Below are 14,926 nucleotides of genomic sequence, written 5' to 3' on the forward strand. Positions count from 1 at the left end.
TGGTCTATCTGGATGGAATTCTCATTTTTTCACGTTCTCAAGAGGAACACATCCGACACGTAAGGGAGGTACTAAAACGTTTACGCATGTTCTCCCTTTTTGCAAAACCCGAAAAATGTCAATTCCACACTGACAACATTGAATTTTTAGGGTTCCACATCACTCCTGATGGTCTCACTATGAATCATGCCAAAGTCAAGGCGGTATTGGAGTGGCCGGTTCCCACCAACCTTAAAGCATTGCAGTCTTTTTTGGGTTTTGCAAATATAATAGAAGATTCATTTCTGGATTTTCCTCCATAGCAGCACCTCTTACTCTTCTGACCCATCCTCTAGTTCCATTCAATTGGTCCAATGATTAACAGCTTGCATTTGATACCCTAAAAGCTGCGTTTACCACTGCTCCTGTCCTCCAACACCCTAACAGTGATCTCCCTTTTATAGTTGAGGCGGACGCGTCCTTGTTCGCCTTAGGGGCTATATTATCTCAAGAGTGTGTCTCTACTGGACGCTTGCATCCAGTCGCCTTTCATTCCCGGAAGTTTACACCCACAGAGTGTCACTATACGGTGACCGAAAAAGAACTTCTGGCTGTTAAAGAAGCTTTCCAAGTTTGGCGTCACCATCTCCTGGGTGCGAAACATCGGGTGACGGTCTTCTCAGACCATCAGAATCTTCGCGAGCTAGCTTCTCTAAAATGCTCATATAGCAGACATGTCAGGTGGCATCTGTTTTTTGCTGCTTACGATTTCCAGATCATGCCTCGTCCTGGTACCGTTCATGGAAAGGCTGATGCTTTGTCTCGCTCTCCTGTGGGGGTTTCATTGCTAGTCTATCCGGAGACCCTGCTAGATAAGAAACATGTGATATGTCTTTGTACTCCTTCTCTGACTCTGCTTGATATGGTCCGTAAGTGGGTTTCCACTCACCCGTCCTTACTTCCAGATTGGGATTTGGTACTACAAGACGGTCTGCCTTTCTTTCAGAACAAATTGTTTCTGCCTAACACTGATGTTCGCAATCTGGCTCTTGAATGGTCCCATGATCTCCCTGTTCATGCACATCCTGGTCAACGAAGAACACTTTCGCTTCTACAACGTTGGTGTTGGTGGCCTTCCATGAGAAGGGATGTGGAATGCCATGTTAACACTTGCTCTGTTTGCGCCCAATCCAAACATAGGAAAGGACGCCCGTTGGGTCTCCTGCAGCCTCTTCCCATACCCCTGAGGCCCTGGCATACCGTGACGATGGATTTCGTGACAGACCTTCCCAGGGTTCAGGGTTTTGATTCCATCTGGGTTGTGGTAGACTCGTTCACCAAAATGGCACGGTTTATTCCATGCTTGGGCATTCCCTCGGCTCCTGTTCTGGCAGGATTGTTTTTCAAGTCCATCGTATGCCTTTTTGGTTTACCATTAGTGTTGGTGTCCGACAGGGGTCCTCAGTTCACTTCTCGTTTCTGGCGTGCCTTGACTAGATTAGTGGGGATCCATTCACGTTACTCTTCGGCCTACCATCCAGAGATGGATGGACAGACCGAGAGGGTTAATTAAACCATGGAGCAGTACCTGCGTTGTCTGACTCTCCAGCATCAACAGTCCTGGTTTCGCATCTTGCATATGGCTGAATTTGCCTATAACAATGCGGTGCACTACTCCACTGGTTTCTCTCTCTTCTATGTCTTGTATGGTCAGCACCCTAAAATCCTGCCCATCCCGGATTTCTCGCTTTCTGGTAATCCGGCTGCCTCTTCTTGCATCAGAGACATCTCGGCTGTCCACGCGCAGACCTTGCTGCACCTCAAAGAAGCCCAGGATTCCATGAAGTCTGCCGCGGACCGGAAGCGTTCTGTGGCCCCTTCGTTTGCTGTGGGGGATAGAGTTTGGCTTTCTTCTCGCCATCTGCATTTACAGGGTTGCCGCAAGTTGTTGCCCCGTTTCGTTGGTCCTTTTGTGGTCTCCCGGGTGATCAACCCCGTGGCCTATCGCCTTTGAGTCCCGGTTTCATGGCGGCTTCACCCTGTCTTTCATGTCTCTCTTCTCAAACCTTGCCCTGGTCCTACCCGTCTTTGTTCCCCTGGGGCTCCGATTTCCCCTTCCTCCCCGGATGTCTTTGAAGTGTCTGCTATTCTGGGTTCTCGTTTCTTCAAAGGGGGTTTGCAGTACCCAGTGGATTGGAAGGGTTATGGCCCGGAGGAGCGCTCATGGATTCCCGCGGGTGATGTTCATGCCCCTCGTTTGGTTTTCCGTTTCCATAGGGACAATCCGTTGTGCCCACGGGGTTGTGGGCCTTTAGGGGGGGGCTCTGTCACGCTGTCCCCTCATTCTGGCCCTATTTCACAAGCATCTAGGTCAGACAATACTCACACTCTATCTAGGACAGGCAACACTCACAATGCACCAGTTACCCCAGTCAGCTTTCCATTCCATGTCACTCACAGTGGACGGGTGTCACGTGAGCGGGTTTACCCCAAGGGCCACATATGCAGACTCAAGGGATCCCCGTTTCTTCACTGGCGTCTGCCATGGCGTCTGCAGGAGGGAGCTTGCAGGCGCCAGCTACAGGATGCTGCGCGCAGAAAGTCAATTCCGCGATCATGGAGACCATTGAGATCAAAACAACGCTCACGTGTCGCGTCTGCAGGTCACGTGACGCTTTCATCCGTCTCGCTCGCGGGTCAGGTGACGCGGAAGCCTCCACTACTTAAGCGCTGAACTTCCGCACATCCGTGCTTCACAGCTGTTCTTTGGAGGACTCTGTACAGCGTTTGGATACCTTGTGTTTCACGACTCTTGGACTGTTTTCGGATTTGCTTTGCCCATGTCTTTTGGCTCTGTTTGCTGGATCATCTCGAACTCGGAACGCCTTCTGGACTGTCTTGGATTACCCTGAATTGGACTTGGCATTTTTCCTCTTCACTGCATTACATTATACTTTGGATTTTGGTCCTTTCGTTTCATCAAGTTACAGGAGGGCAAGTTGGGTTATAACCCAGCCTACAGTTCTTCTCCCTACTGTCATCGGGGAAACCGACTCACGTGCCCATCCACGGAATTATCAACCATCATAGGATTCTGGGCTTCCTCACCCATCAGCTTAGGTAAGCCCTGCTCTTTATTCTGCTTGTTTGCTTGTACTCTGCTCAGTTGATTGCTAATAAAGGTTTTCCTTTACAGCTGCCTTGGGTTTCAACATTTCCGTGGTTCCGGGCTTCAAGAACTACCCACCTGTGGCCTCAATGATCACATAGGGAGTAATCTTGTATTCTCTGTCTGCGGTACTTGGGGACGGAGGTTTCAATACTCTTCATGACAATCAAGCAACCTGACAGTTACAGAGGACTTTGTGGTCTACCAAATCGAACGCCGCTGATAGGTCAAGTAGTAGTAACAAGGCGGTTTTCCATTGTCCCTAAGAGCATCGATTTGTGCCTTAAGGACTATCAGCAATGTTTCGGTCCCGTGTTTGGGTCTGAAGCCTGACTGACGGACTGCTAAGAGATGGTTTTGTTCTGGATATTGCTGTATGTGGAGGTTTTGCTACCCTGTCTAAAATTTTGAGAAGGAAAGGAACTGTGGTGATGGGTCTGTAGTTAATGGGTATGGAGGTGTCCAGTGATTGTTTTTTGAGGAGTGGGAGTACCCAGGACTCCTTGAGGTTGCTGGGGATAGTGCCAGTGGAAAAAGAGGCATTGATTAGCTTTGAGATAAAGGGTGATAGATCTCTAGCAGCGTCTTTAATGATTTGAGCTGGGCATGGGTCTCCTTGGCAGTTAGATGGTTTGAGGGTGAGGATTACTTTTTCAACCTCTAGGATAGACACTTTAGAGAAGCTGAAGCGATGTGTGGGTTTGTGTGAGGGTGTGAGCATGTTAAGTTGAGGGGTAGAGTTGTGAAGGTTTTCTTTTTTGTTGGCGATCTTGACCTGGAGGGATGCTACTTTATTAGATAGGGCTTTTTGAATGCTACTGCACCAGTTTTTGTCGCAATTATCTGGCACAGGGATGGGAGTTTCGAGTTCTTTGAGGATTATGAATAGTTCTTTTATACTTGAGTTTGCTTGTGAGATTCTTGTTTGGCTAGGAGTATTTCTTTCTTATAGTGGGAGGATATGTTGCTAAGGTTGGTCTTGTTGTCGTCTGATGGTAGAAGTCGCCATATAGCTTCACTTTTTCTTTTTTCTAGTCTCAGTGACGTAAGGTATGGAGAGAACCAGGTATTCAGGTGCATTCGGGGTTTGCTTTTTCTCAGGGGCGATAGAGTCCAGGGCTTCGGTCATTCTTTTGTTGTATTCATCAACTAGGATGGAGGGATTGGTGGACTCTGGCAGGGAGTTCAGTGTTGGTAGTATTAGAGGTAAACGTTTGTCGGCTGTGATGGTTTTTTTTTTCTTGTTGGGTATAGAAGGGGCCAAAGGGTTGTTTTTAGTGGTCAGTGTTATGGTTTCTAGTGAGAATGCTAGATGGTGGTGGTCAGTCCATGACTGTGGAACTATGGATGTGATGGAGCCACTGCAGTTGTGGTCTGCCACCCAGTCAAGAGTTCTACCTTTGTTGTGGGTGGAAAGTGTCACTCTTTGACTAAAGCCTAGTTCAGCGAGTGTGCCAGCGATAAGTGTTGCTTGCTGATCTTTAGGGTCTTTAAACCCCAAGTTGAAATCACCTAACAGAAGGGTAGTATGACATTACTAAAATGGGGTAGAGAAGCACACTCTGGCATAGTAGGCTAGTATGACATTGCAATCAATGGGGTAGAGAAGCACACTTTTGCATAGTAGGGTAGTATGACATTGAAATCAATGGGATAGAAGAACACACTCTGGCATAATAGGCTAGTATGAGATTGAATAAGTGCGCTTTGGTAAAGATTCAAGTTAATGGCAGGACATCCTAGTATTTTCTGCTACAGAGAGGTACACAACAGGGCTGCCCTCTCTTCCCATCGCTGTTCATTCTGGCGGTTGAACCCCTGCCAATTTGGGTAAGAGGATACCCTTATGAAAGGATTTGTGTGGCCATCAGGACGTGAGGACCGGGTATCACTTTAGGCGGATGACCAGTTGTAGTATGGGAGAGCCCCAGAGGTCAATCCCAGAATAATGTAGATTCTACAAATGTATGGACGACTATAAGAGCTATAAAAAACCCAGTGCTGGTACTTACGGGTTATTCGTTGAATGCTTGTGGTTCTTCCAGGCTATTTTCGCAAAGTGTTCAAGCTTTGTACCTAGAGTATATGCAGATGAAATATTCATTGAAAAATTTAACAAATTGTCAATACACTATATACATTTTTATAAAACACATGCTTCAAACATCATTTCACTGTGCTGGACCACATAGAGTCTATAAAATGCATTGATGCTTATCTACACACCTAAGTGTACATGATTACGTAATAGCAAAGCCGTTTTAAGGTGGGAACGGTGAGGCGGGAAAACATCTGTAGATGGGCTCACTGTCCTTTGCCATTTATCACCCTCATAATGTGCTGTCTTGGCCTGCAGGCTCCGTTCAAAATTTCTGCTTGCAAATATACCAAAATTAAACTTATGTTTCAGCAAACACCAAGACAGTTTCCTAGTATTGCAGACAAATTATTATGTTCTTCTAGCCTGTTCTTACAAACCACTTAACTGGGCGGAGCCTACAATGATGATTTATGGGAATTCAGGACGAACATAGGCACCCTTAGCACTTAAGGGAGTCAAATACATCAACAACCAAAGTCTTTTGTTGTGAACCATCCTTTTGCTAATCCAAATTTAAACAACTGTTCACTTTTTAGGTCAATTAAACAGTATTTATTATTTATTTTTTATTTTTTTAATTATTTTTTTATTTGTATATGGTTTGTTACAAACCTTTAAAAATCACGAAATTAGAGGTTATTTCATCAAGAAACTTAAGAAATGTTCACATCAAATTACAGATTATATAAAGGACATGGAAAGGAAACTTAACAGAAATGATATTGAGAAGAACAGACATGTAAACGACTTTTGCACATTAGGAGCTAATTTTGATTGCTATCATTTGCTTCTGCTAGTCGTTTTATCATGTCTTCCAAGAAAAAGGTTAAAGCAATTATTAATTTTCTATTAGAGTCATCAAAGAGCACTTGCCACCAGTCCTCGGCACTTAGAATCTGAGTCTCTGAAATTATGCACCCCAAGTGCTTTGTTCTTTCCGGCCGAACGGCCGTGCAGAACAATGTAAGATGTTTCAAAGTCTCATCTTATTGACTGCAGAGCCTACACATACATTTGATGTCAGCTAGATTTGTCCATGAACTTAAAGTCACTTTGGTCTTGAATAAGTTAAGGCGAAATTTCATATATAGCAGTCTGCGATGTTGATCGGGAAATTTCACCAAATATTTTGTGTTTCGTTCAATGCTTTTGATTCACTCGGTGCAAACTTAATTATCTTATGCTTCAATCTCTGTTCTCCCATTGCAATCCAATCTTGCATCCCAAGTATTTTTTGGGCTAAATTTGGATTGGTCTAAAGAACATTGATATCAATGGCGAGGTCTTTCCTTATTTCTTTACAGCGGTCTGCCCACATTGACAACATGTATTGTTTCACTCCACTGTTTGGATCTTGCAAGATTTTTAATTGTGGTAGAATTTCCTCCATGATCATTTTGCAGTAAAGTATGAGCATGTTCCAACAAATTCTCGCATTTATTGATAGAATATTTAGCTCATACCGAATACATGCAGTGGGTGTTCCCTTGGGGAGCCATAAGACTTTTGACCAGAAGAGGTTTTCTAACGTGGCCCATAGTGCAAATAAACAACCTAGAGCACACTCTGTCCCATGGATCATAGCAGGAACAGCTTTTTGCTTGGAAAAGTCAATCACTGGTTTTAATCTAAACTTGCTGTATTTCTTATTCGACACAGCAGCTTGACTTGCTAATTGTCGCCGGAGTGACTTGGCGTGTGTTGCCGTGTGGGAGCTTTGCTATTCCAGTTTCTTTTCTTCTTCTATTGCCTGGAGGCGGGCTGCTGTTCTCAAAAACCCCTTGCACGAGCGGAGCGATGCGGAGTGACGTGGAGTGTGCTGCCGTGTTTCCGTGGCTGCTGCTGGCTGCTGGGCCGGGCTGCTACTGGCCGCATACCGCATACTGCATATGGGGGTAAGCAGCTTCTGCTCCTGCTTCACTTGCCTTTGACTAGACCATACTGGAAAATAAAATCGCAGGAGCCACTTTCCATTTTTTTTTCTGAGCCGTTTGACTTTTTCCATTTTCCATTGTCCATTTCTCTCCGATTCCCTCAACGTTTACTGAACGGTCTTACACAACTGTGACACAACACAGCCAACATAAACAGCACAGCCAACACAGTCAACGTTCAAAATCATCCTGCCCACTTTTTCAATTTACCTTGTCTCGACATGCCGTATTTGATACATTTTCTATGCTACCAGATTTTAAAATTCAGTGTGTCTCCACCGAAAGCAATCGGGAAGAGGCATATAGGTGGCAAAACAATCAAACAAGGGAATATGGGCATTAGGTGCTGTGGTGCCTGCAATCTGTCCGTCTGATTCCTTTGTTTCCTTCAGATTTGTTGATACTACGTGGATATCTAAGAGTAATCAGATTAGAAAGCAAAGATTGTCAGCAGTGGTTATTAGCCTCTAAGACCTGTTTGCTGTTGCTGCTGCCGCTGGAGCAACGAAGCAGAGACTGCGGGATTAAAAACCCTTTGATCCGCTGCCCGCGAGTTGCATAGGAGGCTTCATTCTTTGATTGTACCATCTTCCCTCAGCAGAGATCGTTTTTTAGTACATTTATTTGCAAATACCATATGGCTCTGCAAACCGTGGACAAAACTGACAAGTTGGCTGGGACTCTGAATTCACCACTTGAAGAGACTGCTTCTCATTGTCCAATCGATGCATGAGTACAAATTGGTTTAAAAACAACTTCATCAATAAACAGTTTGGAAAACCAGCTAGAAAATGACATTCGCCCTGAACCAGCCATTTCTGTACCATCTTGCATGTTGGAGGAAACAAAAAATACTCATATACTGTCCCCCAGAGTGGAAAATATGGATTCACTGACAGTACCTATTGATCCTCTGAATGCTCCTAATGCTGAAGGAAGTATATTGTACAACAATAACACGTGCCAAGAGGCTCCTGAATACCCAACCGCCAATAATATGCCTCAAGAGAACATTGGACACCTGAATCTTCCACTAGAGTCCTATACCTTTGGATGAAACAATTCTACTTGCCATAATTTGCACGGTTTAGTGTTGGGCAGTGCATTATGGTAACCCAGAGGGCTTAGCGTTAGTTCTTTTCAAGACAAGCAACATTTTACCTCTAGTGGGGTAAATTCCTGTTCACTATCGGACACTCAATTTGACAACCTGGAGATCAGTCCGCAGTAGAGTGGTGGTACACAGAGACAACAAGGCAAGGCCCACTTAAATTTACAAATGCAGCAGGCAACGCACACTGAATCAATTCAACAATCTGTTCGCATTAACCAAATCACGACCCCTCACCATGTGATACCAAACAGTTCAAAGACCAACTCAAAGAGCAACTTTGGAAGTCCTAAATCACAGAACATTTGGGTGAAGGGAGCATCAAAAATTTATAATGAGAGAAATAACGACAAAAGTGCTAAACTTGGCACAATATTAGGGTCTATTCAGGCTCCAGATAAAAGCCAAGTTGAAGACAGCACTCTAATCACCACAGAGACACAAGAGTCATCCGCAAACTGCCTAAATACAACTTCTTCAAGATCCACATTGCAACAACTGGATCAAGTGGATTGGCTCCATTCCTCCCGCAAACGTCGTAGACTGAGCACAGAGCAAGAGTAAACGGATCTGTTAGCTAACCCTGCTCTATCAGATGAGGACCTCGTATTGGACATAGCGGCAGCGCAGGTGGAGAATCAGTCTTTGCCAAATTCCCTATCTCATGATAACATGATCACAGCTTTTTCAGTCACAATGGCTCCTTTTATGAAGCTGTATGAAAACAATGCTGATCAATTCAAAGATCAATCAACCCTTCTGGCAATGCAGCACTCGAAAATGATTTCCATTGAAGTGTTCATTTCTGCACTTCAAGGGAATACTGACAAGCAAGAAGAAAACATAACTACATATTTGACGAGTATTCTAGATCCTATAATAAAAGACAAAGAAAAAAGAAGCCTATCCATGTCAAGCAATAATCGGAATGGCATACCTTTGAACCCTGATCTTAATTAGTACTCTGAACGCCGAGCATCGAACAAGGACTTTCCTGGAAACACCAATATCCCTACTAATATAGACGTAGAGACCACTATGAAAGAGGAAGACACGCAAGTGGTGGAGCTGCCATCTCGCCCGAAGGATCCCCATGGCGCAACCTCGTAATCAAAAGTGGGACTAGGAAGGAGCAACTCTTTGAACATACCAGCCTTTAAGCAGGCAAAACCGAAAGTCAACAGGGTGGTTGACAATAAGGCTCAATGCATCATCAACATGCCACGCACTCAAAACATTATTGGCTCTAGTAATAAAGATGCAAGGAAACCTCTGGGGCCAGCCACAACTAGAAATCTATTAAATACATTTATGTCTACCCCAGCTATCTCAGGTACCTTGCAAACAACTTCTGCCTTTTCAAGAACATATGACATTTTCTCAAACAGCCAATCCTCCATCATGGAGTCCAGTGATAGGGGCAAGACCCCACTGAAGAGAAAAACATCTGAGATCAACAAGCAACCAAAGCAAGTACATTTTGCTACGAAGTCTATGCCATCAAAACAAAGAAGACAGATCACGGTAATAAAGAATATTAGGGAGCCGACACTGCGGCCCACAAATAAGCAGAACTCAACATCAGCAGTTAACTCATCAAGGAAATCTCTGGGAAAAAACCACATAAGTGTAGACTCAGATAGTGACTCGGAAAGTGCGCTGTCGAGTTCAGAGGTGACTTGCCCATTGGGGCAGTCATCTGAAACAAGACCAAAAGATTACACAAGTGACATAGAGGAGTTGATGAACATATCCACCTACTCTCCAAGACTGGTACAAAGTCCTATAAGACCCAAATTCATTGGAAGATCATTTAAAAGCTTTGAAAGCTCATACCACTAACAATGCTCCACCGGGTCCTACACCTGCAGAAGTGGAGCTCCAAGACTTTGACGGGGACACAAGATGTTCATCGATTTATGAGGACTCAGAAGAAAGTTCATCACCTCAGACCCCAACTCCTATTCCTCGAGGTAGTATTAGGGTAGTGTCCGGGTCCACAGGAGAACATTTTGCCAGGAAGATGAATCGATAAGTCCTTCAAAGAGTTTTAAGACACTAGAGGAAAGAAGTAGAGATATAGTTGGGAAGGCCAGTTGGTCTGACATACAACAGGAAACAATGACTTACACACAAAATAAATAAAGACAACCGAAGAGAATACTCGAACATAGAGAATTGGCCGTGATCTATATGCAGTTGGAGAGAACCCTGTATATCAAAGATAATCTCGTCCTTAACAGGCTACATTTTTTAAGACTCTTCCACAGCATCAGCTAACTCTCCAACAACACCTCAAAAGGACTTGCTTTTGGTCAATATCCTGGAGGAACAAAGGAAAGATATGGTGGTATTTCACCTCCTCAAAAATTAAACAGCTGTTGATACAGGAAATTGGCCAACTGAGAACCATGGGGTTAACACTGAAAGTTGTGACAAACCCGAAATCTGGAAATAACATTGAGGATGATAGGCCTGTACTAACTACAGGAAAATCCTGCAAATATATGGATAGTAATTTCAACAAATCAAAACCAAGATCCATCCAGAGTGCCCCAATGACAAGTGGTCAATGGGGGGAAGATAGCGTGTCAAAATCCTCTGACATCAAACTCGTAATCGATAACCCTAACTCGACCACGGATAGCGATTGCCCTAAAAGGCACACACATGCAAAGAAAGATTATGTAAATTGGGATTGGCTGGGGGCGGCCTTAGTCTCAAAATCATAATGCCAAAACCCAGACAGGGAGACCTATATCATTCTGGGCTGTTGGAACATGCAAGGTTTCAAGCATCTGCTTGGGGAGAGGAGTTTGCAGTTTGAAGATTTTGATGTGATCTGCCTCCAGGAGACGTGGTTACTTGATCAACCGCTCCTGGAGGGGTTTGCCGCTTTCCTGAACCCAACAATAAAAGGAGCTATGGGCAGACCGGTGGCTGGACTTCTAATTCTCATAAAGGACAGTAGCGAGTTAAGAGTTATATGGGTAAGGAACCTCTCTCCCCTTATCCAAGTTGTTTTACTGGAAAATGGCTAGTGGCGCTGGGTCAATCCTACTCTGTAACTTGTATTGCAACATCAGGTCACCATCATCAAAGTACTTTATTGATAATGTCATGGAAGAGATTGACAAAGCAAGAATTTCTTGGCCAAATGTTAACATCATACTATGCGGTGACTTAAATATCCATTGTTTCAACAATACCTTGAACCGCATAGATCGCATGATAACTGACCAAAAAGATGCAGAGTTGAGAGGTCTGCTGTGGAGAAGAGAAATTCTATCAAAAAATATTTCAATATTAAATGGAGTAGCCATAGGTGATAAACCACCGAACCACACGTGGAAAAGAGGGGGGCGACCCAAATATTGGACTATTACTTTCTCTCAAACAGTCTTCATGAAAAGATAAACGAGATGAGGATTATTCAAACTGATCAAAGCGATCACAACCTCTTAAAGCTGTGTATTATACTTGAGGCTAGGAAGGACACATCTGCGGTAATGGACAGCATAGAACTTCAACCTGGGAGAAACAGGTTGAGACTGTCTCGTGACAAAGTCATTGCTCTGACGAACACTCTGAGTAGCCCAAATAAACTAGCTGATTCAAATTATACGAAACAACTGGCAGTATATACAGATAAGACAGCTGTTGGTAGAATGAAGCATTTTTGTTTCACCCACAGATTTGACTCAGCAGTCAGCCTGAGAAAAAAGGAACTAAACCGCCTAATAAGAATTCATAAAAAACAATCATCGCAGGAATCCCGAGCGTTAAGAATCTGAAGCCTACATATCACAATTGGTTAAAAGACTATAGATATACCCTAAATCAACATGATGTGGAGCACATGTTGAAGCTTATTGAGACCAAAAACTCAAGTGAGATGTGGCAAATTTTCAACTCAATTGACGCCCCTCAGCAGAGTACTCTAACTCGATCACAGCGGAAGATTGGACTAAACACTTTTTGACCCTCTTCTCTAGTACGACGGAACATCAAGAAACAAAATCAGAGACAAGCTCACACTGTTGGAAAATCGAAACTGAACGAGAGGATATTCTGGCATTGATTAAAAAATCCAGCAATTCCAGAGCTGCTGGGCCAGATGGTTTGACCAACTTAATCCTTAAAGAAAACCTGGAGGAATGGGCATCACTCATATACGAACTGCTGGGGGCGCTGTCTAGCAGCCCATAAAATGGCTGCTTAGCCCGTGTGCTCTGTGATCTGCCAACACTCATCTGCAAATTTCGGCGGCTATTTTTTGAATCCCTGCCCATCGCTTCGCAAACTGATTACTGACACTAGCTGCGCACCTACCTGCAATTTCGGAGGAAATCTGGGTCGGGGATCCGTGCTGCGGCCCCTGGTCGCTTGGCTTGCTGTGGGGCCTGGGCTGCGTGGCCTTGCGGAGGGGACCGGCCTTGGCTCCACCTGCTCTTAGCGGTGAACGAACTTCACTGGAGCGTATTATCTTGAGACCCCGCTCCTGCGGGCTACGGGGCGTGCCCTGAAGCCGTGCTGCCTGGCTGCACTGCCCGTCTAATCACCTGTTCCTGCCAGGGGGGGCGCGGGGAGGACCCTTGCCTCCAGAGACAGCCTGCACCTGGTGGTGCCTTGCTGCGCCGGGAGCCTTCCCACGCTGCCTCCCTGCTGACTTCGCTGCTGGGCTGGACTGGCCCGGCTCCCACGGTGCCTCGCGAGGGGTGCTGGGGCCTCCCTGTGGTCCCGCTGCGGCTGATCGTGCTTGGCGTTGCCGGGTCTGCCCTGGGGATCAGGCGGCTGCCTGCCTGGCCCCCGCTACCATCGGAGTGGCGCCGGAGGCCGCCCGTGCCTGTGGGCGGCCGGCTTGTGTGGGCGCTGCCTGTGTGCGGGCTGGGTCGGTGCCTGGCGGCCTGTGGCAGCTCTTCTTCCTGCGCTCCTCGCCGCGACCTACAATCACCTGCGTGGGCCTACAAAAGAGCTGTGAGCCGTGTGGCGGCGCCGCTCCCTGGGACACCATCTCCGAGGATCCCCATCATGCCTGGGCGGCCTATTGGACCTCCGCTGGATGCCGCCTGAGGAGCGGGCACAGCCACTGTATAGGCTGAGAGGTGGGTGCTGGGAGCCTGGTCATGTGCTGTTACTGGCTGCTTCATAAGTGTGCCCCTCTGCCCTGCTAGCTCTGCCACCTCCACGTTTAACTTTTGCTGCTAAACTTGAAACAGCCCACTATTTGCCACCCCTTTGAGGGGCAACCTTGGTATTGTGGCGACCGCCCCCAGGCTGCTGTGCGAGGGCCTAGGTGGTGGCGCTAGCCTCCACTCCTTAACTGGGGTGGGCCCTGAGCCCAGGGAAGTGGCTCATACCTTATTACCTGGGGTGCTGAACCCTGCTCCTGCACACGTGGCCCTGCTACTGAGATTCTACCTACCACATGTCACCCTGCTGGACAGGTGCGGGGTCGAGATCGCCCATACTTCTCCTCTGCCAGCTCCCATTTATATCGCCATTGTTTGATGTGCAGAACACGGCCCGGTCTGCAACACAATACTTGAAAAACCACTCCTCTCACCAGACCAGTGCATCACCAGCGCATCAACTTAACTATCACCGCGATACATCTGCACCCCCACAGTGTTACGTGCTCCAGCATCACCGCTGCCTTGTAATACTCCTCGGTCCCCATCAGTGTGGCGGCTCCGCCACAACACTTGGATACCTACCAGCGGCAAACACCTCAAGTCTCCCTACACTGCCATGCTGTCATGATGCCTGCCCCCGGAAGACCAGACCAGGCCCAGCAGCCCCGGAAGCAGGCATCATGCCACTTGGAGCATGCCCAAAAGCCCCAGTTAGGGGCTGTTTGGGTGCAGTCCTGGCGCCTATGGCGCCAGGCTCATAAAGATAAAGTCAGTCCTGGCGCCATGGGCGCCAGGCTCATTATTGATAACTTACCTGAGGCAGACCATGCTGCATGAAGACTCAAGCCAAATGAGGCTTAGGAGGGACTATTTTACTGAAGGGACTATTTTGTTACTTGGTTGGGGCTGTGGAAGAATACTTACCTGGATCTTCTTCCAAGGCTATTTAAACCACGCCCGGACAGCCACACGTGCTTCGCGTTATTCTGCTTGCTGCAGCGTAACGCTCACCGTGTTTTCAGCAGCTCCAGTCTTCAGCCACGCCCGCTTCAGTCCTGGGACTCCTGAAAAAAGAAGAAAAGAAGGATAAAGGTTAGAACAGGAGTTTTAACTTTAATCCTTACCTGAATCCTGATCCATTTCACCACGGAACTGAAAGACAGAAGTCTTTGAAGCATCGTTTCGCATTCCTACGGCGCCGCGCTGAACTCACCTGCTTGGCGGTACTTCAGCATTCCATCACGCTCTCTCCATCTCGCGGCCGCCCTCCGACACCTAAGCAGACAAAGACAGCAAGGTGAGCAAGGGGACTCTCTAAGGCTATACAAGCTACCCCCAAGGACTTACCTGATTTACCACGGGAGGTACTCACCTCATCTCGGGTCGGCGCAGTCAACTCTGCTTCATCGCCGTACCACGGCCCCTAAGGGGAGAAAGCAAAGACAATACCAGTTACACCCCACAAAACTTACCTGATTTACCACGGGGGTCTCACCT

At 46.4% G+C, this 14,926-nt stretch overlaps 1 protein-coding gene across 1 annotated transcript in view; it reads right to left on the minus strand.

Moving 5' to 3' along the window:
• Nucleotides 1-14,926, minus strand: part of LOC138546981 (sterol carrier protein 2-like) — a 1,126,877-nt gene that overhangs the window by 546,963 nt on the left and 564,988 nt on the right. The window contains exon 7 of the mRNA XM_069642178.1: nt 5,161-5,224. Coding sequence (XP_069498279.1) covers nt 5,161-5,224 — 64 coding nt within the window. The remainder of the gene's footprint in view (nt 1-5,160; nt 5,225-14,926) is intronic.

This window comes from Ambystoma mexicanum, chromosome 1q (assembly GCF_040938575.1).
Source record: "Ambystoma mexicanum isolate Mex_15411 chromosome 1q, UKY_AmexF1_1, whole genome shotgun sequence".
NCBI classification, from domain to species: domain Eukaryota; kingdom Metazoa; phylum Chordata; class Amphibia; order Caudata; family Ambystomatidae; genus Ambystoma; species Ambystoma mexicanum.